This window comes from Electrona antarctica (assembly GCF_951216825.1).
Source record: "Electrona antarctica genome assembly, chromosome: 6".
Classification (NCBI taxonomy): domain Eukaryota; kingdom Metazoa; phylum Chordata; class Actinopteri; order Myctophiformes; family Myctophidae; genus Electrona; species Electrona antarctica.
Window position 1 is genome coordinate 29,860,624 of NC_136811.1, and position 26,820 is coordinate 29,887,443.

Below are 26,820 nucleotides of genomic sequence, written 5' to 3' on the forward strand. Positions count from 1 at the left end.
AACAGTGTTTTGCATGATGAGCGCATACATGCGAGGATTTGGGCTGTCTGTGCTGAAATATTTCCATGACGGGACGTTGGAGAGTGCAGCGCTGCAGCTGCGGAGAGTCCCAACTTGGGTAGCCTACTGTAGCCTAATCTACAGCAGGCCGATGTCTTTCTGGAGTTACAGTAGCCTATGTGCAATCTCCTCCTCGTTTAATAAACCCGACGCGTCGCTCGAATGCCAAATGTGCCATGCCGGCGTGCCAGCGCAAAATTGGGGACCGCTGACCGCATCGGAGTTAGGTATAGGCTAAACCACCCAGCCAGGCTGCCAGCCCACCAGTGCCAGTGTGCCACATGAGGCTGGTTTAGGCTGCACATTTATATAATTGTCAGTTGATAGCCCAGCCACTGCACCGACTACTACTGCGACTAGCGAGGTAGGCTAATCTAAATAGATTGTCATAAACGTGCATGGTCGCGGTGTCATGAACAGTGATAGAGACAGACAGGACAGGAGAGGAGGAAAACAGCAGCGTGTGTGTGCGCCTATTTGTTATTTAATTCATTGTTCACATGCAGGTTCAGATTTTCGTTCACTAATATATTGTTGTAGGCTATATTAAATGAATAAATACTTTAATAATTTAATATAGGCTACAACTAACAACACACGGCAGGCGCGTAGCGCGGATCAAATGATTGACTGGGCAAATTAGCATGGGGGGGGGGGGGGGTAGCCCCGGCCGATAGTGAAGTGTGAAGTGTGAACGGTTTGGGGAACCATTTTAAAACAAAGGCGGCTTGCATGCTGTGGTTTACTAACCAGAAAGTTGCATGCACAATTTATTTAAGATAGGCTACAACAAACCAGTTGGACTTGCAAGTTGCGTGTGCGTGCGTGCGTCTGTGTGTGTATGAGAGGGGGGTGACTTTTTTATTGACTTTTTTCGTCATGTAACTATGGTTTCCAAGGTCGTACTGCAGTTGTTCATGTCGCAAAAACGAGGGCGAGGCTTGATTTCATAGGGCGTGCCAGATAGATTTCAGCCGTCACATTTATAAACGTCCGAACGAAATTAAGGAAGAAACAGCTGTCTGCGATCACTTTGTAAATGCCGACCCGACGTGGGTGTACTACGAATCCTACACTCGAATTTGGGGCAGATTTTACACTCAATTGATAAATGAGGGCCTCTGTGTGGGAACAGACATTGGCTTGAAGGAGAGTTCATGTTTTGTGTTTGTCTCACAGTACATGGTGTTTCTAGAAAATAATACATTTTAGTGGTTCAGTGTGTTTTTGCACATGCGCACAACACACGCACATGCAGAATGGAAGATTCCATGCAGGGTGTCACTGTTTTTCAAGTGAATCATCTCACATACTCATCAACCTCGCTCCCTTAGACAGAGAAACACACACACACACGCACGCACGTGCGCACGTCACACCAAAGCACGAGTGTGTGTGTGTGTGTGTGTGTGTGTGTGTGTGTGTGTGTGTGTGTGTGTGTGTGTGTGTGTGTGTGTGTGTGTGTGTGTGTGTGTGTGTGTGTGTGTGTGTGTGCGCGTGTGCGCGTGTGTGTGGGCGTGTGCGTGTGTGCGCGCACACACGTGTGTGTATGAGCTAATGGGTTCCAGAGGCAACGGGAGGAGGGGATAGATTCCTGACCTCCTCTCTCCTCCTCTCCTCTGCTGCTTTAACATTCCTTCTGTCAGAAGGAGCTGCAAAGAGACGGAACATTCCAGGGAACTGGACAAAGAGGGACTGAAAATGTAGCACACAAAGTGTGCAGAGCCGTGTTCATACTTCAATCTCTTTGGTGGTGGTTAAGTGTATCTCAGAGCGTAGTTGTTTAATATCAAGAGAGCTGACGACTTGGCTGTGAGCCATTATGCTTTGGGTGGCGTGGGATTTAGAACAACTCTTTACCCATCATCGCACATGTTCTCCTGCCTTTGCCATCCCTTTCTAGCGTGTGATAATGCCCCATGAAGTGGAATTACATGAAAAGAAAATGTTTTTGTTTGTTTGTTTTGTTTTTAATTTTCTGTCAGTGGGGGGGTTTGTAACGTCAGCATGCTGTTGCATGTGTCCATACTCTGTGCCATCTGCTGCGTGGATCAATCTCTCTATGTGTCCTAGATGCACGGATGAGAACAGTCGTTTCATACAGCACAATCATTAGAGGATGAGAACAGTCATTTCATACAGCGGCACAATCATTAATAACACCGGAGTGAGAAACAGATTGGAAACAGCCTAATCTGACAGACTGAGCCCAAGCCCCGAGGGCATGGTATCACATTTCCACAGACCTCTCATGCAAGAAACAATAATGTTGGGCCCTTTTTTTCTCAGGCTCACACATATAGAAAATGATCTTCAATCTTCAATTGTTTCTTGGGTACTTAGTCCGGGAGTCAAAGGGGGAATTTTGGCTGAACGTGGTTTTGTCAGTAAAAGGTTTTTTTTTCAACTGATTCTTGTAGCTTGGGGTCACCTCTTAAGAAGTCAAGAGGGTGCCCAGTGATATCCCTTGAGCATTTTTTGTTATTAACCCCTTAATGCCCGAAACACTGAAAGTCCACCCAAAATAGAGTTTTATGGTATTTCATGCAAACTACTTGGTCTAAGTGCATCACATTGGGTTTCTACAGTGTTTATGAATGTGGATATGCACAATGAATTAGATTTATGATGAATGCATGATTAATTAATGCATATTCCCATTCATGCCAAAGAAATCCCATAAAAGATATCTTTTGATATTTTATGCAAAATAATCAAGTCAAATGCATCAAATCTGCTTTCTACAATCTGTATTAGTGAAACGGTAGCATGTTTCTTTTCAGGTGGTTGCATATTAAGTATTAACCCTTTCAGGCCATCTATCTTAGGCATCTTGCATGTCTTGATGATCATACTCCTGTCTAGTGACCATGATGTTCATGTGGAGGATGCCCTCGCCTATGAGCTGGATGAGTCTTAACTGCCATGTTCACTGAGATGGAATGCAAATTCAGAAAGCCAAGTCCACCAACATGGGACACCAAAGTAGTTTGGATGGAAAAAGACAGATCTATCAGATCAGGCCACTGCGCCCTACCAATCTACCTGAAGAATACAAACATACCCCAGATGACATTTGTGCAAAGTGTGGCTGTAAGTAAGAATGAAAACCTGTGTATATGGTTTGCCATACACATAATGTTGATGTTTTGGTGTAGAATGCTCACGATAGGCCTGAAAGATTTAATCCATCAAGGAGATGGAGACATGACCATTTCCAAATAAGCATTTATTTTGCAATGCAAATTTGTTGCATTTGCAATGATTATTGTAGCCTATTTCAAGGGCTTTTACTGTTAAGCATGAAGGGGTTAATATAAAACAATGCCCTATTCTGAAATCAAATATTATTGTACATATCCACATCATGCATAAACACTCTAGAAATCAGATTTGATGCATTTAGACCAAGTATTTTGGCATTAAATACCATAAAGCTTTATTTTCAGGAATTTGTTAGTGTTTCGGGCATTACGGTGTTAATAACAAAAAATGCTCAAGGGATATCACTGGGCAGTGGCACCCTCTTGAATTGTTAAGAGGTGACCCCAAGCTACAAGAATCAGTTGAGAAAAAAACCTTTACTGATGAAACCACGTTCACCCCCACGGTTCCCGGAGTAATACTCGGTATAGGATAATCAAGGACGTTCTTTTCTTTTCTTTCTTGCACATTGCTGATCTGCTTCTAGCGGTCCTTTCTCGAGGCTATAGCTGCTACACTTGAGAATATTATATTACTCAGTCCAACATGCATGGACACTTAACACAAGCAGTAGCTTCGCATAGCCAACATCTTGAGAATTATTCACAGAAGAACCATATTTAATATTATATGCAGCATGCATGTGTCTGTGTAATCTCAGATCTCACTTCAGTCCCCATTCTTCTCTTTTAGACGTCTACATCCCTCTATGTCTCACAACAACTTCAACGCTTGCAGACATGTGTCCTCTGAACTGTGAGGGTAATGACTCACAGTCCAATTAACATCACTAATCAGGTGTCACATCACCCTGACTCGCTGTGCGTGTGTGCGTGCGTGCGTGCGTGCGTGCGCGCGTGCGTGCGTGTGTGCATGTGCGGAAACTCAATCTTCCGCCACCTCCCACCAGACACATTTATTTGTTGGAAGGAGCTTGAAGGCAATGAAACATATGATTCAGCCTTAACGCACTGATTCATCGATTAATGAGCTTTAGTGACGATTCAACCTCAGAATCCACCCCTCTCTCTCTCTCTCTCTCTCTCTCTCTCTCTCTCTCTCTCTCTATCTCTATCTCTCTCTCTCTCTCTATCTCTCTCTCCATCTCACCATGATGACCTTGTGCCCTCTGTCCAGGTGTAAGAACAAGCTCTATCCAGACGATCTTCCGCGCACCAGCGTGGTGATCGTGTTCCACAACGAGGCGTGGAGCACGCTGCTACGTACCGTCCGCTCCGTCATCGACCGCTCGCCACACAATCTGCTGGAGGAGATAGTCCTGGTGGACGATGCCAGCGAGAGAGGTACACGCACGCACGCACGCACGCACGCAAGCACACACACACACACACACACACACACACACACACAGTACAGTACAGTACAGTACAGTACAGTACAGTACAGTACAGTACAGTACAGTACATCATACCACAATTCCATCAGTGCCAGTGCGAGGCTTAGCCTTTCGCGGGGATGGGTGTGTGTATGTGTGTATGTTTGTCTGCTGCACACACATGAATGTGTATGCTGTCAGTGTGTGGGCCACGTGTGCTACTCAACTCTGCGCTATACTGTTAATCCCTGTTTGGGGGGAGATTAGGTCTTTAATTCGCCAACCACTGGGATTACCACTGTTCTTAACCTCAGTTGCACACCTCCCTCTGCTCCCCCACATCCACACACACCTCCCTCTGCTCCCCCTGCTCCCCCACATCCACACACACCTCCCTCTGCTCCCCCACATCCACACACACCTCCCTCTGCTCCCCCACATCCACACACACCCCCCTCTGCTCCCCCACATCCACACACACCTCCCTATGCTCCCCACATACACACACACCTCCCTCTGCTCCCCACATACACACACACCTCCCTCTGCTCCCCCACATCCACACACACCTCCCTCTGCTCCCCCACATCCACACACACCTCCCTCTGCTCCCCCACATCCACACACACCTCCCTCTGCCCCCCCACATCCACACAAACCTCCCTCTGCTCCCCCACATCCACACACACCTCCCTCTGCTCCCCCACATCCACACACACCTCCCTATGCTCCCCACATCCACACACACCTCCCTCTGCTCCCCCACATCCACACACACCTCCCTCTGCTCCCCCACATCCACACCTCCCTCTGCTCCCCCACATCCACACACACCTCCCTATGCTCCCCACATCCACACACACCTCCCTCTGCTCCCCCACATCCACACACACTCCCTCTGCTCCCCACATCCACACACACCTCCCTCTGCTCCCCCACATCCACACACTCACACACACACACACACACACACACACACACACACACACACACACACACACACACACACACACACACACACACACACACACACACACCTCCCTCTGCTCCCCCACATCCACACCCACACAAGGAGGGAACATCAGACAAGCTGAGAAGAACACATACACAGTAAAATCCTCAATGTTTATTTATGCACTCTGACACACACACATGCACACGCACACACGCACACGCACGCACACACACACACACACACACACACACACACACACACACACACACACACACACACACACACACACACACACACACACACACACACACACACACACACACATAGTTGTGGTAGGGGAAAGGGTGTTGGCATGGGCAGATGGGTAGAGAACAGGTGAGGTATCTCTCATCTGACAGTGCTTGCATTCGCAAAGAAACAAAAAGGGACATTATCGGCACACACACACACATCAGCATGCAGGTTTCTCACATGCGAATACATGTGCATTGTGCATGCATGTATGTACACACTTAACTCTTTTTTGGTCTCTGGTAGAAGGCAGAAATAGCTTGTAACCCACTGTTCCTCTGGTGTGTCTTTTCTGTGTGTGTGGTGCATGCATGTACGCTGTACGGTACTGTGTGTGTGCGTGTGTGTGCGTGCGTCATGCCTTACGTGCGTATGGTTAGATTTCCTGAAGCGTCCGTTGGAGCAGTATGTGAGGAGGATGGAGGTCCCAGTGAGAGTGGTGAGGATGGAGCAAAGGTCTGGACTAATACGGGCACGCCTCAAAGGAGCATCTATTTCCACTGGACAGGTGTGTGTGTGTGTGTGTGTGTGTGTGTGTGTGTGTGTGTGTGTGTGTGTGTGTGTGTGTGTGTGTGTGTGTGTGTGTGTGTGTGTGTGTGTGTGTGTGTGTGTGTGTGTGTGTGTGTGTGTGTGTGTGTGTGTGCGTGTGTGCGTGCATGTGCGTGTGTGTGTGTGTCAGAGTGCATAAATAAACATTGAGGATTTTACTGTGTATGTGTTCTTCTCAGCTTGTCTGATGTTCCCTCCTTGTTCCTTACCAGGTCATCACCTTTCTGGATGCTCATTGTGAATGTACAACAGGGTGGCTAGAACCTCTGCTGGCCCGCATCAGGCTAGACAAGTAAGACACACACACACACACACACACACACACACACACACACACACACACACACACACACACACACACACACACACACCCACACACACACACACCCATACAGTATACATAGATTGGCGTACATACAGGCAGTATGCCGAGGTACCTGTGGGGCGAAGTGCATGTTTGCACACACGTACATTATACACACTCTGCAAGCATGTGGAAAAACAAATCAATAAACCTTTGTTTAGCCTGCAGGGGTCTTGCCCTTGTGTTTATTTGATGCTTAATTACTGATTCTCTGTTTACGAGAGCCTGCAGGCAGAGGCACACACACACGCGCGCACATGCGCACACGCACACGCGCACATGCAATTGCAGCACAAGTGAGACTTCAAGGCAAGCAACGCATCACTCTTCCATGGGAGACCGTAAGGCTATGAATCAATAGCATTGGGCATAACGGGCAACAGATAAGGGATCTCTTAAAGGCAATGGCATGTGGCACAGTGATTGGTTTAATTATTGTAACGCCCAAACCACACCTATGCATAATGTAACGGGTAACGGAGGTGTTTTAGGGATTTTTTAGACAGGTGACCAAAATAGCCACTTTAGTGGGGCAACACCCCTTCCCCAATGCTAAATCCCCAAATAGTGTATTTAGAATGCTCGAACGAAAATGGAGCCCATTGTGTAAATACATTTGGCTTTGGAGGACAGTTACCAGACCTGTCAACTGAGTGCTTATTCCTGATTGATGGCCATCTGGGTGCCACAAGCAGGCTGATGTTTCCCCCTGTGTGTTTGTGTGTTTGTGTGTGCGCGTTCACGTGCGTCCCCTCTCCAGGAGGACTGTGGTGTGCCCCATCATCGACGTGATCAGCGACGATACGTTCGAATACATGGCTGGCTCCGACATGACCTACGGGGGCTTCAACTGGAAGCTCAACTTCCGCTGGTACCCCGTACCTCAGAGAGAGATGGACCGCCGCAAAGGAGACCGCACGCTGCCCGTTAGGTAGGTAGTGGTACTACGCTCTACCCACAGACACACAAACCAAGTCAGCTGGTTTGGAACAGCTTACTTTGTCGTCACTGTCGTCTGAAAACCTTGTTCAAAACACTCTTCCTTTTTTGTCATTTTAAAAAACAATTTAAACACTACTTTTGTGCAACGCTCTTGTAGGATAATGTAGGACATTAAATGACGGAAAGAATTTGGAGATATGAGGTTTCTTTAGGACAGCAACAAATCCTCTGAGTGGTTGATGTTGATGTGGTACAGTATGCTGTGTGAAGGAAACAATAAGGGAAGTAAAACAAGAGCTTGTATTTTCTCTGTCCATAATTTCCAAGCCTTGGGACCAGTGTTTTATTTTTTTCAACTCGTCCATCAACTCTTTTTCCTGCTCATTTCCCTGCAGAGTCAGACTGAAGGGATTATCCAAGGTCACACACATAGGGTGCCTTAGCTGTGCAATGTGTATTGTTCCCTTGTTTTCCTAATTACATATATTGCAGCAGTTTGTCATAGTTATTTGTGACAGTGTTTTGTTTCCCAATGGTACCTTGTTAAGCTCCTGAAAACCTGAAAATTGGTTGCCGTGAAATAATTAGGAAATAGTTTACACTAATGGAATTAAGATTTGCTTTACTATCATTACAGGGAAACTTTCCTTGTTTCAATTCAAAATGGAAGGAAAAACTTAACTGGAAGAAATAGCAGTCCAGTATTAACAACAGCAAAGGTTTATGACAAGTTTATAAACTCAACTCTCACTGTGTAATCCAAGCGTCTTGTCTTGGGTGCAATGAGACACATCTACTATTTTAAATATTTAAAATATCATCAAAACATTTTAAGAAGCCATATATTGTATGGCGTTCCCTGGCCAAATGCATATCAATTTGGGGGTGCTTGGCATGAAAACGTTTGAGAACCACTGGTTTAAAACACTTCCTGGCTAAACAGGCTCATTAACGAACATAGCAACTGCATAAAGTACTCTTGGATTACACTGACAGTTTACAAACATATTCTTTTATACAGTTTTGCTATAATATTGGGCCTGTTCATCAAGTATTGGGTTAGATTGGATTCTTCATTCACCGTAAAGGAATGTAACACAAACAGAACATTTCCATGCATTCAAGGCTTCATGGAAGAGTAAATTGAACTTTTTTGATTGAAAAAAAGTTATTTTGAGGGTGAACTATTCCTTAAAGTGGTGCCTTCTTGCCAGGAAGATTTAGAAGTTATTGCACACAAACAAAGAAGCACTCAAAACAAAGGTCCCTTGTGTTGGCTTCTGCCCTACACAAGAAGTGCAGCAGAGAATGGTAAATGGTCTTGCATTTATGTATTGCTTTTCTAGTCTTCCAACCACTCAAAACACTGCAGGGAATTTCGCACATTCACACACAGATCACCAACACACTGACAGCAAAGGACGGTTCTGACAGCAAAGTTACGTGTTCGGTGTCTTGCTCAAAAACACTGCAACGTGATGCCAGAAGGAGCAACCGTCTGATATCCAGACTGCTCTACCTTCTGAGCCATTGCAGACTGTGGGGAATGCATAAGTAGCAGCCTATAGGGGTTCAAAGAACAGGTTGAAACGCTGCTTGTTCGATGCCCAGACCAACTTGGGGAGGAAAAAATTGTAGTTGTAGGAAATTATTGGGAAACATTCCTGTGGGGAGCGCACCTTTGTGTAGCTTCCAGGTGCGAATGTGAGTGTACAGCTATGCTTCACACTCATAGTCACACACTGTCTACAATCCCCCCAACCCCCAGCATTCAAGTAATACAATCTTGTATTTTAAAGTGAGATTAACGAGATGTCCTTGATGACTCCCTAACCTGTCTCAGCAGTTCCATTAACAGCTGCTTTGTTAACGAGGGGGGTGCACTATGTGAGGTGCCGCCGCTGCTCATTAGTTGTGCTTCAGTTGAGATGCAGCTAGTTACAGCCTGATGTGAAGCAGACACCCAGCTAGGCAGCTACCTGTGACCACAGGAGCCCCACAGAATGACATAACACTTTAATGTGAAACAGCCAGGTAAACTGTTTATCTGCCACAGCTTGTTTCATCATGATATCTTTGCTAAGAGGGAACTGAATCGCTTTGAAATGAGTGAACAGTGATGATAACATCACTGTTACTCATCAGTCTGTTTTAGAGGTAACCTTCAGCATGCATTAACAGACATATACAACTGCAGTAGCATGTGTTTTCCTGTACGGTTGTTGGTATTTCCTAGAGGCCCATTATGTAGCATGTTCTGACCAATGCATTTTTAACCTCCTCTGCCTATTGTTGTATGTTTGCATGTTGCAAAGTGAACTTCAGAAGTTTCAGCTACAGTAACAACAAGTTTTTAAGGGAAACCAGGCTTTACATCACACAGGAGGAAACCATTAAAGTGTTCGGGGGTGGCGGAAAATTCACACGCTGTAGGGGAGAGAAATTCTCCGGTCATTAAATGACCAAGACCCTCAAAACAACAGCACAGAGGGCGACAGCCATTCCTAAAAACAGGAAAGAACCAAAAGCAGGAGTTTTTTCTGAAATAGAAACTCTCTGATGTTCTCTGAAAATAGCCTCTGACCTTTGAAAATGTGGACCCTATACACTACTGGATGGTATTTATATTATTATTATATATTTCCTGTTTTTGTTATTTTTCAGTTTTCTCCCCAAATCTTTGTCAGTGCTAACTATCCCCCCTCACTCTCCATGGTGGTGGTGGGCACTGGCCAGGTACTTTATCCCTGCACTCCATGGATGGCATTACTCTTTTTTCCAAAGTATAAATTAGTTTGACTCTCTCTCTCTCTCTCTCTCTCTCTCTCTCTCTCTCTCTCTCTCTCTCTCTCTCTCTCTCTCTCTCTCTCTCTTGCTCTCTCCTCATTCATCCCCCCCCCTAGGACTCCTACCATGGCAGGTGGCTTGTTCTCCATAGACAGAGATTATTTCCAGGAGATTGGCACTTATGATGCAGGCATGGACATCTGGGGAGGAGAAAACTTGGAGATCTCATTTCGGGTGGGTAAACAATAACACACACACATGCAGGCACGCATGCGGCACGCACACACACATACACGCACGCACGCGCGTACACATGCGCACACACACACACACACACACACACACCTACACACACACACACACACACACACACACACACACACACACACACACACACACACACACACACACACACACAGAAACACACAGAAACACACAGCCACTCCTAACATCTGCTTGGCACCTATTGGGACCCCTGATCCTCCTGGTAGAACTAGAATGAATAGAGCTCATCTGGTCAGAGATACTGAGTTGGGAGTGTTCAATGTCTCCTGTTCAATGTGTGTGTGTGTGTGTGTGTGTGTGTGTGTGTGTGTGTGTGTGTGTGTGTGTGTGTGTGTGTGTGTGTGTGTGTGTGTGTGTGTGTGTGTGTGTGTGTGTGTGTGTGTGTGTGTGTGTGTGTGTGTGTGTGTGTGCGTGCGTGCGTGTGTGTGAAACAGATTTGGCAGTGCGGTGGAACGTTGGATCGTGACGTGTTCTCACGTGGGCCACGTGTTCAGGAAGGCCACGCCCTACACGTTCCCCGGAGGAACTGGTCAGATCATCAACAAGAACAACCGCCGCCTGGCCGAGGTCTGGATGGACGAGTTCAAAAACTTCTTCTACATCATCTCTCCGGGTAAAGTTGGGCATGTGCATGTGTGTGTGTGTGTGTGTGTGTGTGTGTGTGTGTGTGTGTGTGTGTGTGTGTGTGTGTGTGTGTGTGCGCGTGTGCACACTTATCTTGGCGGCAGGTGTGATCCATCCATTAAGCGGATGACAGTGTGATGTTGCAGTGGTGACCCGACAGTGCAGGATGGGGGGTGCGAGTAATTTCACGCTACGAAGCCTCTATTAACCTTGCCATTTCAGCTTCGACACACACACACACACACACACACGCACACACGCACACACGAGCACACACACACACACACACACGCTGGCACAGCAGAGACATGTCTGGCGGCAAACTTTAACCCTCTCTGTGACTCCACCGAAAGAATAATGGTCTGCCATTGTGTCAATCACACGTTTCAAATTAGAGCTTAACCACATTACACACTATCTGCAGTGTTATTCCTCCTGTGTTAACCTGCATGTGTGTGACCGTGTGTGTGTGTGTGTGTGTGTGTGTGTGTGTGTGTGACCGTGTGTGTGTGTGTGTGTGTGTGTGTGTGTGTGTGTGTGTGTGCGCGTGTGTGTGTGTGTGTGTCAGGCGTGACCAAGGTAGACTACGGTGACATCACGTCTCGTTCGGCACTGAGACAGAAGCTCCAGTGTAAACCATTCAGCTGGTATCTAGAGACGGTCTACCCAGACTCCCAGATCCCCAGACACTACTACTCCTTGGGAGAGGTATACTGTACACACACACACACACACACACACACACACACACACACACACACACACACACACACACACACACACACACAGACACAGACACAGACACACAGACACAGACACAGACACAGGCCTGTGCATATGCAGCATATCTAACTCATGTTCACTGCCTAGCGTAGTGTTCAAAACGCACGAACACACACACACACACTTGCACAGACATATAAATTGCTGACTCACAAATTCCTACAGGAACACTCATTGACTCCTTCTTATTCACTGCCTAAAGCAATGTGGGCTTTAATGGTTGCTGTTGGTTGTGTCTGTGGTTCAGATCCGTAACGTTGAGACCAATCAGTGTCTGGACAACATGGCCCGCAAGGAGAACGAGAAAGTGGGCATCTTCAACTGTCACGGCATGGGTGGCAACCAGGTAGGACCATTCCTCAATCTGCCCAAAATATGCCCACTTTCTAAGTATAAGAAATGGATGGATTGATTGATTGATTGATTGATTGATTGATTGATTGATTGATTGATTGATTGGTTGATTGATTGATTGATTGATTGATTACTTTCTTTGTCAGAAATGTGAACAGCACGAGTACAGTCAGACACGAGACACGAGTACAGTCAGACACGAGACACGAGTACAGTCAGACACGAGTACAGTCAGACATTTGTTAAAAGGATAACACAAATAAGTCCTGGGGACTTTCTTTCCTCCATTGTGGTCATATGTATTCAATTCATCAACATAGCATAACAATAACACTCAAATACACAACATCAACAAATATAAAACACTAATGTGTACAAAGGAGAAAAAGGGTGAGGGAAATGTCTGTAGTGAAAGTCACCTCAATTTATGGGGAATATTGAGTTCACCAGCCCTTGTGGTCTACTGCATATTTGACATATTTTTAGTCATGTTTAAGGGATGGTTTCAGGGCATTCCACATTTTGACAGCAGATATATATATACATATTCAAATTTTCATCATGACTAATGAAAAAGGCTTAAAAAGTATTAAATCAGTTTTGCCAACATTAAGGCTGAGAGAGTCTGAGATATGAATTTCAGTGGTCTTAAATTGTTTGCTTTTAAAAAAGAAACAACCTTTTATTAGTAAATGATGTCACTGCCTGTATTTGCTTCCGTGTGATTTAATCTATGCATTTGTTCACAAGCTAATTGAACGTTACTAATTGGGTACATTCAATAAAGTGTACTGGAGGGCCCAGACCACTTAAAATAAAATGTATCTCTATCTTTTGGGAAGTTGGAGGTTTTTCATTTTATAGTGTTTGATTGTGTACATGGATTGCATGTACACAATCTGTCCTTAGGAGGAATAAAATGAACAACCTCCAACTTGGGAATTGGGAGTTGTCCCACCACACTCTTGTGATAGTCTGGGATGAAAACAAGGGCTCCTTCCTCCTTCACATGCCTCAGTCAGACAAGCAGCACACTTTAGTTGAGAAAACATTTACAGTTGACATTGACAATGTTAAACTTACTTGAATGAAAGAGCCTACAGTCGTGTTGTTCCAGATCCATTTGACTTTGGCTATATATATCCTGCTTGTTGCAGTTATTAGCTTACTTGAATATGCAATGGAAAAAGGAGATTGTTAATCCTCTATCATTAAGTCTAAGCTAGTATAGTAGAAATATAATGTCAGGTTTGAACAGTATGGGCGATATTACAGCAGAGGAAGACATGAGGACTGAGGAGACAGTGAATGATGGAGACTAGAAGACATGAGGACTGGGGAGACAGTGAATGATGGAGACTAGAAGACATGAGGACTGAGGAGACAGTGAATGATGGAGACTAGAAGACATGAGGACTGAGGACTAGGAGACAGTGAATGATGGAGACTAGAAGACATGAGGACTGAGGAGACAGTGAATGATGGAGACTAGAAGACATGAGGACTGGGGAGACAGTGAATGATGGAGACTAGAAGACATGAGGACTGAGGAGACAGTGAATGATGGAGACTAGAAGACATGAGGACTGAGGACTAGGAGACAGTGAATGATGGAGACTAGAAGACATGAGGACTGAGGAGACAGTGAATGATGGAGACTAGAAGACATGAGGACTGAGGAGACAGTGATTGATGGAGACTAGAAGACATGAGGACTGAGGAGACAGTGAATGATGGAGACTAGAAGACATGAGGACTGAGGACTAGGAGACAGTAATGATGGAGACTAGAAGACATGAGGACTGAGGAGACAGTGAATGATGGAGACTAGAAGACATGAGGACTGAGGACTGAGGAGACAGTGAATGATGGAGACTAGAAGACATGAGGACTGAGGAGACAGTGAATGATGGAGACTAGAAGACATGAGGACTGAGGACTGAGGAGACAGTGAATGATGGAGACTAGAAGACATGAGGACTGAGGAGACAGTGAATGATGGAGACTAGAAGACATGAGGACTGAGGACTGAGGAGACAGTGAATGATGGAGACTAGAAGACATGAGGACTGAGGAGACAGTGAATGATGGAGACTAGAAGACATGAGGACTGAGGAGACAGTGATTGATGGAGACTAGAAGACATGAGGACTGAGGACTGATGAGACAGTGAATGATGGAGACTAGAAGACATGAGGACTGAGGACTAGGAGACAGTGAATGATGGAGACTAGAAGACATGAGGACTGAGGAGACAGTGAATGATGGAGACTAGAAGACATGAGGACTGAGGACTAGGAGACAGTGAATGATGGAGACTAGAAGACATGAGGACTGAGGACTAGGAGACAGTGAATGATGGAGACTAGAAGACATGAGGACTGAGGAGACAGTGAATGATGGAGACTAGAAGACATGAGGACTGAGGACTAGGAGACAGTGAATGATGGAGACTAGAAGACATGAGGACTGAGGAGACAGTGAATGATGGAGACTAATGAATTGCATTTTATTTTTATTTTATTTTTAGCGCTTTTCCAAGTGCTCAAAGCGCTTTACAATGGTTCATTCATTCATACATTGGGAGGTGAAGCGGCGAACAGTCGACGCCAGCGTCCTCACTTCCCACATTCACACACCAATGGTGGCAAGCTTACACCGACCGACTCATTGGAGGCAATGTAGGGTTCAGTGTCTTGCCCAAGGACACTTCGACATGTGGACAGGAGGAGCCGGGATTCGAACCGCCGACTCAGGGATCATTGGACGACCTGCTCTACCTCCTGAGCCACAGCCGCCCGTGCAAGATATACAGAAATAAGAGGGAACGAATCAATTCATTCAGACGCAGAGCAAGAGTCAAGTGTTGTGGAGACAGCCAAGAAAATGAAAACTAGGAATTGAGAGATAAGGAAAGGAGTAGGTAAATAACACCGTTCCATTTAGATAGTATCATTATTTATTTATTTTAAAGGGAGATAGGCATTATGTATCTGAAAACAGCACATTATGTGACTCAAATAGAATATGGCAGCTGCCTTTCTATGAGGCTTTGAGGGGGAAAAGTACATTTGGATGTTTGCTGTAGATGAATCGATCAACCAGGTGACAAGGTACCATACTGAAGCATGCCCACGATCCCAGGTATTTCATAGAAAGTATCCATATTCGATCTTCATGTTTTCACACAATACAGATGCACATTGCAAACTTCCACACACATTAAAATGAATAGTTAAATACAGACTAGCAGATTATCTGCTTTTGTAATAGCATTACAAAATTGCTAACAAGCTGACAGTGGACATTTCTCATTAACCGTAGGCGTTGTGCCGATTTTAAACTATTTGAAGAATTTTGATATGTGCGACTTCTAAATCAAATAAAAATTGAACTATTCCTTTACAGTTACCAAAATGCAATCAAAATGCCTCACATGGCAGATATTACAAGTGACTGCTAGACCGCATTTTCTTTCAACACTAAATCAACCAGAATTTTACTATCAAATCTAACTCAACTTCAACTTTATTTGTCCCCGAAGCACAATTGGTTTTGCAATGCTACATGTTTGTAAAGTCAATCCACTCGTATTGTTCACACATGATCCATCAACAAACGGCTGTAAAAACAACATAAGTGCATTCTCTCTTTGTAGAGTGAGTGACTCATGTGGCAGTGTAAGAGTGTAAGAGTGCATATCGCATAAATTAGGCTTAGGGTGCTTCCTGCAGCTTGCCCCGGTTCAAATCTGACCCAAGGCTCTTTGCTGCTTGTCATCAACCCTCTGTCTCCCACCTTTCCTGTCTCTCTCTCACTGTCACTGTCCAAAAGAAATCACAAATGCCAAAACTGTGGATCGGAAAGTTCGGAAACCCACATTTTTATTTTGGACAATTATATCCCAGGGCATCCCTAGATTGTACACTGTAAATTATTGCAAAAGATATTGATAAGGATTTTTGCCATCTTTTGAGAAGTAACTACTTTGAAGTATTTCACAAAAGATACACGAGAGACAAAATGTATTACATTACATAATGTGAATTATATAATATGAATTATATAATAAGTCATTTTCAGTAGTTTTCCTCTGGTCTAGAATGCCCATTCAGCCCTCCTTAAATGCTAGAATAGAAAATGCATCACATAATTCCTCCAAATTCTTCCAGTTGTTCAAATCTTGGTGGATTTGATTGATTCTAAATAAGAAAATTATATATTTTTAGGGGTCAAATGTATATTTGTCTACACAAATACTGTATGCATACATACAGAGGGATGTTATTTGTCCCTTGTCCCTCTCTCCTTTAGGTGTTCTCCTACACAGCCAACAAGGAGATAAGGACAGACGACCTGTGTCTGGACGTGTCCAAGCTCAACGGGCCCGTCATGATGCTCAAGTGTCATCACCTCAAGGGCAACCAGCTGTGGGACTACGATCCTGTGGTGAGTAGAGGATATCTGACTTCAAAGATTTTACGAACCTGCTCTGACCAAAAGAAGAAAACCTACCCAAAAGTGAAGTTCTATTTCATACCTACTGACCGCCAGAGGGCGGTGATTTCATCACCTGGATATACATCGCGCGCACGCGCAGAGGTCGAATATTAATACCAACACTGTCACTCGTGACCCCCTGTGGGCGTGAGCCACCGATATAGGTGCCCAGTTCACAGGGTTCATCCTCTTTCATCTTTTCGCCTTTGAGCGCAGGTCGATTTATTTTATTGAGCTCCTGCTACTAGTCCTTCAAGGCTGTATGGGGGGGCTCTCGACGCCGGCCATGCCTAATAAGCCTCGTAACCGTTCGGTTGGAGCTACCTTGCGTCCTCCAGAGGCTTCATGGTGGCGATAATTTTCCGCCGGGCTCCCTGGTCCAACTATTATGTTGGACTTTATTTTCTACAGGTAAGTTGCGTGTTACTTTACTTGCCCGGCGGGCGTGCCTGCTACAGCCTTGCGTTATTTTCGCTTTGCTGTGTGGCGTTACATTGGGTTGGTGACAGTGTTTGTTCGCTGAAATCCAACTTGTATGATTTGTTGAATTCGGTGGCGGCAGTGGCCGTCCATCCTCCCGATTAATGCATTAAGGGTTAGCGGTTGTGTGTTCACTAACTAAAAGCTAACTTTGTATTTAATGTTTCGTGGTGACTGTGTGCTGTTAGTGTGGCTCGCAGAGGTGTGCTTCGCCTCGACAGAGCGACCGCGGCGGCGCTTATTTGACTATTAATCAATACTCACGTTGAATGGCCGCGGCACGATGCTAAAATGAACAGCAACACAGCAATGTTTTATGGCGTCGGTAACTATGGGCTCATAGAGGTGTGCTTCGCCTCGATAGAGCGACTGCCGCGACGCTAGTCATGTTGAATGACCACTCCTCTCCACGTGTTTTCTGCAGAAGAGTGTGTTTCGCTCTGTCGCAGACGTGCAATCAACCACATATATGTGGCGCTTGGTTGCAACGAGGTCTACCAAGAGGAGGTTTGTGTGGTCGTGACGTTAATGAGCGCTCCTCCCCAGACGATTTCTGGTTAAGGAACAAACTTTTTCAAATGCATGTCAAGTTGTAAACGCAGCTCAGTGCTGACTTGCTAGTTTGTTTTGCTCGTTATATCAAGCAGGAATATGACAATGTTGTCACAGTGTGCTTAACGTCACAGCTTAACTTAAGTGTGTACTGCTATCTGAGATAGGCATAGTGCTTGTATTTCATAGCTTGAGTGTGATCCGCTCAGCTGCTGTTTGGGTAATACTTGTTTGTGCTTGGCAGTACAATTACTAATATAATGGTTCAAGCGTCTATCGCTTTACCATTGCGTGGTTATCAAACTATCTACTTGGCAGGGGCAGTGGCATTTACAGGCATTACATTTTGAGCAGGCAAGAATTACATCTTGGCCAGGCAGAAAATGGATTTGGACAGGCGGACGCCTGTCCTCTCCTTATTGTAGATACGCCACTGGGCATGGGCTGAGTGCTCTTCCCTATGTCTGCATAGTATTAGTAACATGTACTGATAAGTTGAGGTGAAGAAAATGCAGCACTCATGTATGTCCTTTTGCATGATTTGTATTTACCTCTGACGAGAGTGAACAAGCTTACGCGTTTCGGCCTGTATGGCCTTCCTCAGCGTTATACATGTACATAACATGTGCTGATAATCAATATCAATAGGCATATAATGCTGTGCTTATTCCTATTTGGACTAGTCCTCATTAGCTGCCTTTGCAGCAACTGCCCTGATCCGTCTTGGGGGCAAGACAACAGGATACATTGGCGGGTACATATGTAGTGTACTTGATACTGTAGCTTTTGCTGCATTATCACTGACACTGGGGGTGTGTTTCGCTCCATTGCTGTCATACTGTGGGCTTGAGTGGTCTTAGCTCTTCGCCATGTCTACTGTACATAGAAGTACTGTAGCTTGAGTGATCATGCTCTTTTGCTGCATTATCACTGACACTGGGGGTGTGTTTCGCTCCATTGCTGTCATACTGTGTGCTTGAGTGGTCTTCGCTCTTCGCCATATCTACATAGTATTGTTGACATACTGTGTGTACTGATGGTCATTTTCACTAGCACCGAGGGCATGTACCGCCCCGCCACTATCATATTGTGTACCTGACATAGGCATGAGTGGTCTCCGCTCTTCGCCATGTCTGCATTGTATTAATGACATACTGTGCGTACAGATGATCAATAAGCGTAACGCTGTGGCTGACTGGTTCACTGGCATTGAGAGTGTTTCGCTCTGCTGCCATTCTCTGAAGGTTACGCAGTAACCATGGTTATAAGAGATATAAGCGAGGCATGCGTGAGTACGTGCTTTTATGCCCTCGTCGAGAGGGCACGTGCTACGTCATGACGCAAAAGAGGCCCATTCTCTTATATACTTAATAGAATGTGAGTGTACTATAAGTACTTCTGTTGTCCGCGCCCAAGTTGGGACGCGTCCCATAGCGAACTGCTGAGGGTTAGATCTTCGTATAACCACGACATTGTGTACCTGGTACTCACTACTGCTTTGACATGTGCAGTATACTGTGATTACTTGCTATCGTAGCTTGAGTGTACGTCGCTCTGCTGCTGCCAGATATTACCAATATGCTTGGTATTAAAATGGTTGTATATGACAGTCCAAGTATTTGGCTTTCCCACTATACTATGGCACTACTTGAGTGATTTTCGCTCTTTCGCTACAACTACATAACCAGTAGTATTTAGAGTGTCTCGCTCTGCTGCCGTTCATGGATTAGTGCAACATGCTGGTCCTCTCTGGTCCCACAGAGGAGGTCCATTACTTGCGCCTGTAGTCGGGTTTCGACTTGGGCGCCGGACACAGGCTATGGCTGTGGTTCATTCTTCCATCCATCTCCAACCGCTTATCCGTAGTCTGGAAACAGCTCCATACCGAGAGCTGCAGACTTCCTCTCCAGAGCAGCATTAGTAACTTCATTCTGGGGGATCCCGAGACGATCCAAGGCCATTTTGAAGATATTGCTGTTATTGTGGCTGCATACTGCTGGCACGTATGCCAACTGTGTTGGCCGTGGTTGTGGCTGATTTGCCTCCCACAAGGATGCTAGCGTTGTGAGATGATGCTCTCTCAACTAGGGGAAATTTCAAGGTGGTACTCTTGGCCACCAAGTTGCTCAGGTTAAGAACGTCTTAACCCATTTAGGGCCGATGCTGTAAACACCTTCTGAATCCGGACCTAGGTCTCGGAATGATTTCAAATGTCGATTTGATGAATTGAGAAGAGTATACATATGGCTATATACTTTACATAGCAGCGGCAACCCAGACTTGTTCCTGTCTTAATGGGTTGATACATGGGTGCTGCTCTTTTCCTGCTGTTTCCAGAGCCGCTACTCGTGGTCTGTGATGAGTAGCACTGACCTTTAGATTGCCTTCTGGGGGTGACCAACGAGACAGGGTCCCTAACCCTGGACTTAATGCCAGCATTGCTTCTCTGGTGGTGTCACTAGATGAAGCCTTCGAGCTAGTATGGCTATTGCCCATGGCCGCACGCAGTGTAGAGTCACTGGTCTGCCAACTAGATCCATGCCACGGCAGCTGGACTGGGACGTGTTGGACGGTCCCTTAATGGTCACCTCATCCTGGCCCTCTGGCCTGCGCGCATTGATGCGCAGGCACGGCACCTATGGGTGATGCTTGTTCTAGGCGTTAGCTTACGGGGTAACTAACTACCCTGATGATGTTGGGGCCTAGTGTGGCCCAGAGGGGCGGCCACGGCGGGTTAGTGAGCCCGCCTGGCGACCCAGAGCCCCTGGATGTCCCGGGTTCAATGCCAGATCCGGCCAGCAATGTGTCCATGTGTGTCCCGGTCTGAGCCCCTAATTGCTCCCAGAGCGCTGTAGAATGGCTGCTCATTGCTCCTAGTAGCAATAAGATGGGTAAATGCAGGGGATACATGTTGTGTATGTGCAACCGTACAGCTGAACTAGCTTGCACATCAATTATAGACTCAGCATTCTAACAGGCCCCACTTTCAGGGAAGTACAGTGGGACACTTAACACTCTGCCTGTCGTTCCAGGCCGGATGTTTGGGCCTGCCACCCAACAGACCTTGCAGCATAGTGCACGGTGAACAAGCAGTTTGGTTCAACTGAAGGTTTCTCCTTGATTCATGATGTGACTGATGAAGGTGGTGGTTTTCGCCTGATCCTCGATCTCAGACCTACCAGTTGCCTCTGGTCATGTATGCTGGGCACAGTGGAGGTGCTCCAGGCGGTGCCAGATTGAGAATGGTCTGCAAGCATGGCCTTGCTTAAACTCTTAATGGGGGGCTGACGGACAGCTTCCACTGACCTGTCTCGTCTTGGACGAGTACAGTGCTGCCAGCCAGTTCCTCTGGTTGTTGGGCACACCGAAGCGACGTAGACAGTTGCTTCTCTAGGGCTGCTTTCATTGCACCCTTTTACATGTTCTGTCTATAATTTCTGGGCCTCGAACCCCAGAATTCTGCCTACCACCGTGGATACAGTTGGGTTACTGGTTCAGTTATGTACAGGCATGTAAGCGTGCTTCGCTCTACTGCCTACCATCTCCAGCCAGTGTCTGTGATGTACTGGGCCAGTGTGCAGTGGACTTGGCCCTTGGGATGTTTAGACTTTGTTCGTAACATGATATGTCAACAGTCTATCTTCCGACCCACTAAGGGGTCGCTCGATCCAGTCAGTCTCTGCAGGAGGTCTTGCCTCATCTTGCTGGTTTCATAGCAATGCTCTTGTTGGGTATACAGTCCAGGCGGCGGACATGCTTCCCATTTAAGCCTCTTGGATCCGATGATGTTTCGTATCACTGGGCATATGTACGGCAGAGCAGGATCTTTGGCCTTGAGCGCTTGGCGCGTGGCCAACTGTAGTTCTCCCTTCCGGCGCTGACCGTTAGGGCAGGACACTCTGGCCCACCCCTGGCCAGGCGACTTCTTGTAAGTCTTCTCTACACTGCAACTTTTGGTGTCGTGTATCCTTCACAGGATAGGCAGAGGCAGTCGCACAGTAGTATGGTGCCACCATACCGGTCAGGAAGTATGAGTTTCCATGTTTCCGCCTCAATTTGTTTTTCATATTGGGCGGGCTATACGTGACTTGAGGTTCGTTTTTGGTTACCACTGCAGCCGAATCCTCTACTGCAGCTTCTCGATGAAGTGCTTTGGCCTCCCCACAGACAGAATCCCCTGTCAGTTTAGGGAGAGGGTGCATTTTCACCCGGGTCACCTTCGGCTGCGTAAACTGACCACTGACAATCATGCCTATTGTCCGAACCCTACTTGATTCTTGTGCATCCTGCACCAGGGCGTTGCACGCCAACACAAGTAAACTGTGGTTTAGTTGAGACAAAGCACCACCACGTTGCTCTGTGTTTTCAATACCTGCCTGTGATATTGGCAGCCTTAACCTCTCCACCAGGAGAGTAATTGTGATTGAGAACTGTTGTGCCCAGTACGGGCCCTGAGAGCCTATTATGTTAGACCTACCACATGCACTTGGTGGTCAGAACGGCTCTTCATTGGCTATGATGGCTCTAATAAAGGTTGCGCTCTCTCTGGACAGCGCCTGTCACACTTTATTGTGGGTATGCCATCAGCCACGCTGACGGGGCGAGCAATCGCCCCCTACCATCTGGTACGAGGTACCACTCTACCAGGTTTGGATGGACTTTGTCCCCAGCCCTTGGATCGGGCCGTTCTCGAATGGCTATCTGCTAGTACCATTTGCCCTCACTGCGACCCTACGGAAGTGAGTAGGTTGTCTTCAGGCCCTGCCCGGTGCCTGAGACTGGGATGCCGATGGGTCTGGGTTTACCATTCGCCAATCCCTCTTATGTCTTCAAGGACTTTCTGCCTTTCACGTTGGCTAGCCTATCATTTTTAGTTTGCTCCACAGCCAGGCATGGAGCGTTCTAGTACCTGCCTATTGTGCCCTGTCCGGGCTCTGTGGCACGGCATAGCTGTGATGGCTGTTTTTGTCTGTGACAAAGGGCACAGGAAGGGCTGTGCCTTGATTCAACAGAGACTAACGCAACACTTAGAGATTCTTTGATTGTTGCGTTGAGGTAGATTTCTTCAGTAGGCCTCAAGGCCTCCCCAGAGGCATTTTGACATGCCAGACCAGGGGGTGGACATCTGTGCTGCAGTGCAGCCAAATGGGCTCCATCTGTTTTGGGCTTTTGCCAAGAGTCAGCCAACCTGACTCTCCCTCACCCTGTGGTGACGGCTGTTTGGCTGTCCATTAGATCTGCAAACCGACCTCGGTAAGCGCAGATTCCTCGTGACCATGTTGGTATGAGTCATCCAGGTGATGAAATCACCGCCCTCTGGCGGTCAGTAGGTATGAAATAGAACGCAAGTTATGTATATAACTATGGTTCTATGAATACCGGATGACCGCCAGAGTTCATTGTCACTCGGAATCCCGACGAAAAGATTTCATGAGGATGAACCCTGTGAACTGGGCACCTATATCGGTGGCTCACGCCCACAGGGGGTCACGAGTGACAGTGTTGGTATTAATATTCGACCTCTGCGCGTGCGCGCGATGTATATCCAGGTGATGAAATCACCGCCCTCTGGCGGTCATCCGGTATTCATAGAACCATAGTTATATACATAACTTGCGTTCACTGTTGTTGCCAAATTTTTATTTTAATCACAGAAACAAAACAATGTTCTTTTGTTTGTTTGTTTCTTTCTTTATTTCATTTTACGAAGGAGTAATGTAGCGATTTGAAATGAAACCCCTTATGTGATGGTAAAAATAAAATGTCTGTGTACAGTACGTGTAGATAGTCCAGGAATGTGTATGGCTTCAGTGTGACTGATTATAATTTCCTTTACTTAAACGAATCAATGTGTGTGTGTGTGTGTGTGTGTGTGTGTGTGTGTGTGTGTGTGTGTGTGCGTGTGCGTGTGCGTGTGCGCGTGCGTGTGTAGAAGCTGACCCTGATCCACGTCAACAGTAACCAGTGCCTGGACAAGGCGAGTGAAGAGGACAGTCAGGTTCCCAGTGTGAAAGACTGTACGCACACACGCTCCCAACAGTGGCTGCTCCGCAATGTCACACTGCCAGAGATCTTCTGATCACCGCACACACGCACATGCACTCACACACACAGCAAGCCCGGGCCAGAGCGAAACAAACAAGGGACTTTGTGATCGGGAATCCTCCAACAGGAAAAGGAATGGTTTTCCCCCAGCGAAACGGGACAGAGAGACGCATTACCCCCAGAAAGCTGAACTGCACTGTCTCTGTTTCCCGTCTGTGTGGACGGAGAGCTCTGAAGGAGGACTGCGTTTGAGCCCCTCATCAGGGGGTGGGGACAAAAAAGAGAACTTGAGAGACTCCTTTTCTAGGAGGCAGTGACTGCTTGTTGTTTTGAAGAGATTATAATTCTGTGCAGAGAGAGAGACTTGGTCCTGTGTGTGGATATAAAACAGACTGGTGGAGGTCAAGGTTCTGTGTGTGGATATAAAACAGACTGGTGGAGGTCAAGGTTCTGTGCTCACAGCTTCCCTGGACAATACAGTCCACCCCCCCTCCCTCCCCACCGCCACCACCACAACACCACCACAACTCATCACTTACGTTTACTGACTGCCTCTTGCGAGTGAGTGTGTGCGCGTGTGTGCCTGAATGTATGAGTGCTTGAAGGGGGCTAATTCTTTGCTTTTTTTGGTTTTTATTTTTTTATTTTATTTAATTTTATAGCAGATTTTGAAAATGAACTCTGGTGAACTAATATGAAGAAGGATTTGTGTGTGTTTGCTTGTTTGAGTGCGTTTGTATGTATGTGCGTGCGTGCATGCATGCGTGTGTGCGTGCGTGCATGTGTGCGTGCTTGCACAACTGCGTCATGTACGCCCTCTGTGAGAGCCCCTCCTTGAGTCCCGCGGCAGCATATGTCTCCCTCTACTGTTGGTCCATGGCATTTCACCCTACAGACTGAGTGCTCAGCCCTGCAGAAATGGGACTCCATATAGAGGACCCAAAAAGGAAACAGAATGCATCTGCCCTCAGCAGAGATCTAGAGACAAATAGATAGTCTGTTTGTGATATCTTGAGATTTCTATGTCCAGTTTGTTTTTTTACATGACTATAGTATCTTTCTGTAACTGTCTGTTTCTGTTGTATTTGAAGGTGTTTAACATATAGATTACACACACACACACGCACGCACACACACACACACACACACACACACACACACACACACACACAGGCCTGTGCATATCTAACTCATGTTCACTGCCTAACGTAGTGTTCAAAACATATAGGAACATGACATACAGTAGCAGCACACACGTATTCTGTGCGTACAGGTAAGCACTTGCTAATCTGTCACTTTAATCAATTTTGTCATAACTTATTCTTAACAGACTGTACACTCCAAGGGCTTCTTCCTTCCAGTGGAGTGTGTGTGTGTATGTGTGTGTGTGCATGTGCGTGCATGCGCGTGTGTGCATGTGCATGTGCGTGCATGCACGAGCGTTGTGTGCATGTGTGCGCGCGTGTGTGCGTGTGTGTGTGTGTGTGTGTGTGTGAGAGAAAGTGAGGGATAGTGTGAGTGAGTAAACGCACATCTGTGAGCTCGATGACTCCATGCCCGTCCCGGCTCCTCCCAGTGCATCAGAACAAACAGGTCTCAGATCAGTGTCGCTGCTCTTTCATAAGCACCAGAGAGGTAGATCAGGTTCAAACAGGTCTCAGATCAGTGTCGCTGCTCTTTCATAAGCACCAGAGAGGTAGATCAGGTTAGCACTGCTTCAGTCGTTGCAATAGAGTGACAGCTTCCCCGTTTTTTTTTCTTTCCTATTCTGAACAGAACAAAGTTGTTTGAAGTCTCAGGCCTGAGTTACACTTAGTTGCTTGCAGGTCTCGTGCCCCGAAAATCGTAGTAGTAGATCTGCTATTTCTTCTATGCACGACACGCGCACGCACGCACGCACGCACGCACGCACGCACGCACGCACGCACGCACGCACGCACGCACGCACGCACGCACACACACACACACACACACACACACACACGACTACGTGTAAATCAGGCTTCACGTAGTACCTAGATGGCTGAGAGGGGATTTGTTGTCAGTGTATCAGAGGGCCTTTTGTTTGCTTCACTGCAGTCTGGGGTGTGGGGGAGGGGGGGTCATTAGGGACAGAGCATAGGATCTAGTACGCCAAAAGAAGAAAATAAAAGGTGGAATTATGGATTATGAAGAGCAGCGGCAGGCAGAAGACATATCCCATGCTATTAGCCACCACATGTGCTACTTACAGGACTACAGGAAGCAGACGCGCAGGGCTCTTTTCGAGCAGCGTCTCGTGAAAGCCGCAGAACGCGTCTGCTACAAACGTCTCTCTCACATTTCTCTTCATATCACTCCTGTACGGTTCTACTATCTGCCATCATGCTTCCTTTATTCCTTAACTGTTTTTATAATGATGCCTCTGTGGGGTCTGAGGGCAGAGGAGAAGAGGTGACTTCCTTGAAAAAAATAAATGCATAAATAAATAAATACATAAATAAAGGTTAAAAACCGTTGAGCTTCCTCCAGTGGAGGAAGGGGTTTACGCGTAGATGTGACATTTAAATTGGGTCATCTCTGTTGTGGACATGGTAGCGACTAGCGAGAGGAGGTTGATGATGATTCATGGCTGAGTGAGTGACTTTATGGTGAAGATTTTTTGTTTGTTTTGTTTTCTGTTGGGGGGGGGGGGGGGATAAGTGTTCTGACAGCTCTGTTTTGGGGGTG

The 26,820-nt window shown here is 46.4% G+C and overlaps 1 protein-coding gene across 1 annotated transcript in view; it reads left to right on the forward strand.

The window, feature by feature from the left end:
- The window catches only part of galnt1 (UDP-N-acetyl-alpha-D-galactosamine:polypeptide N-acetylgalactosaminyltransferase 1), a 67,955-nt gene extending 43,317 nt beyond the window's left edge, over positions 1-24,638 (forward strand). Inside the window, 11 exon segments of the mRNA XM_079503071.1 lie at positions 4,402-4,568; positions 6,227-6,354; positions 6,608-6,687; positions 7,520-7,690; positions 10,605-10,722; positions 11,208-11,230; positions 11,232-11,386; positions 11,966-12,105; positions 12,428-12,526; positions 16,849-16,983; positions 23,999-24,638. Coding sequence (XP_079359197.1) covers positions 4,402-4,568; positions 6,227-6,354; positions 6,608-6,687; positions 7,520-7,690; positions 10,605-10,722; positions 11,208-11,230; positions 11,232-11,386; positions 11,966-12,105; positions 12,428-12,526; positions 16,849-16,983; positions 23,999-24,145 — 1,363 coding nt within the window. The 3' untranslated portion in view covers positions 24,146-24,638.
- Positions 24,639-26,820: the final 2,182 nt, after the last annotated feature.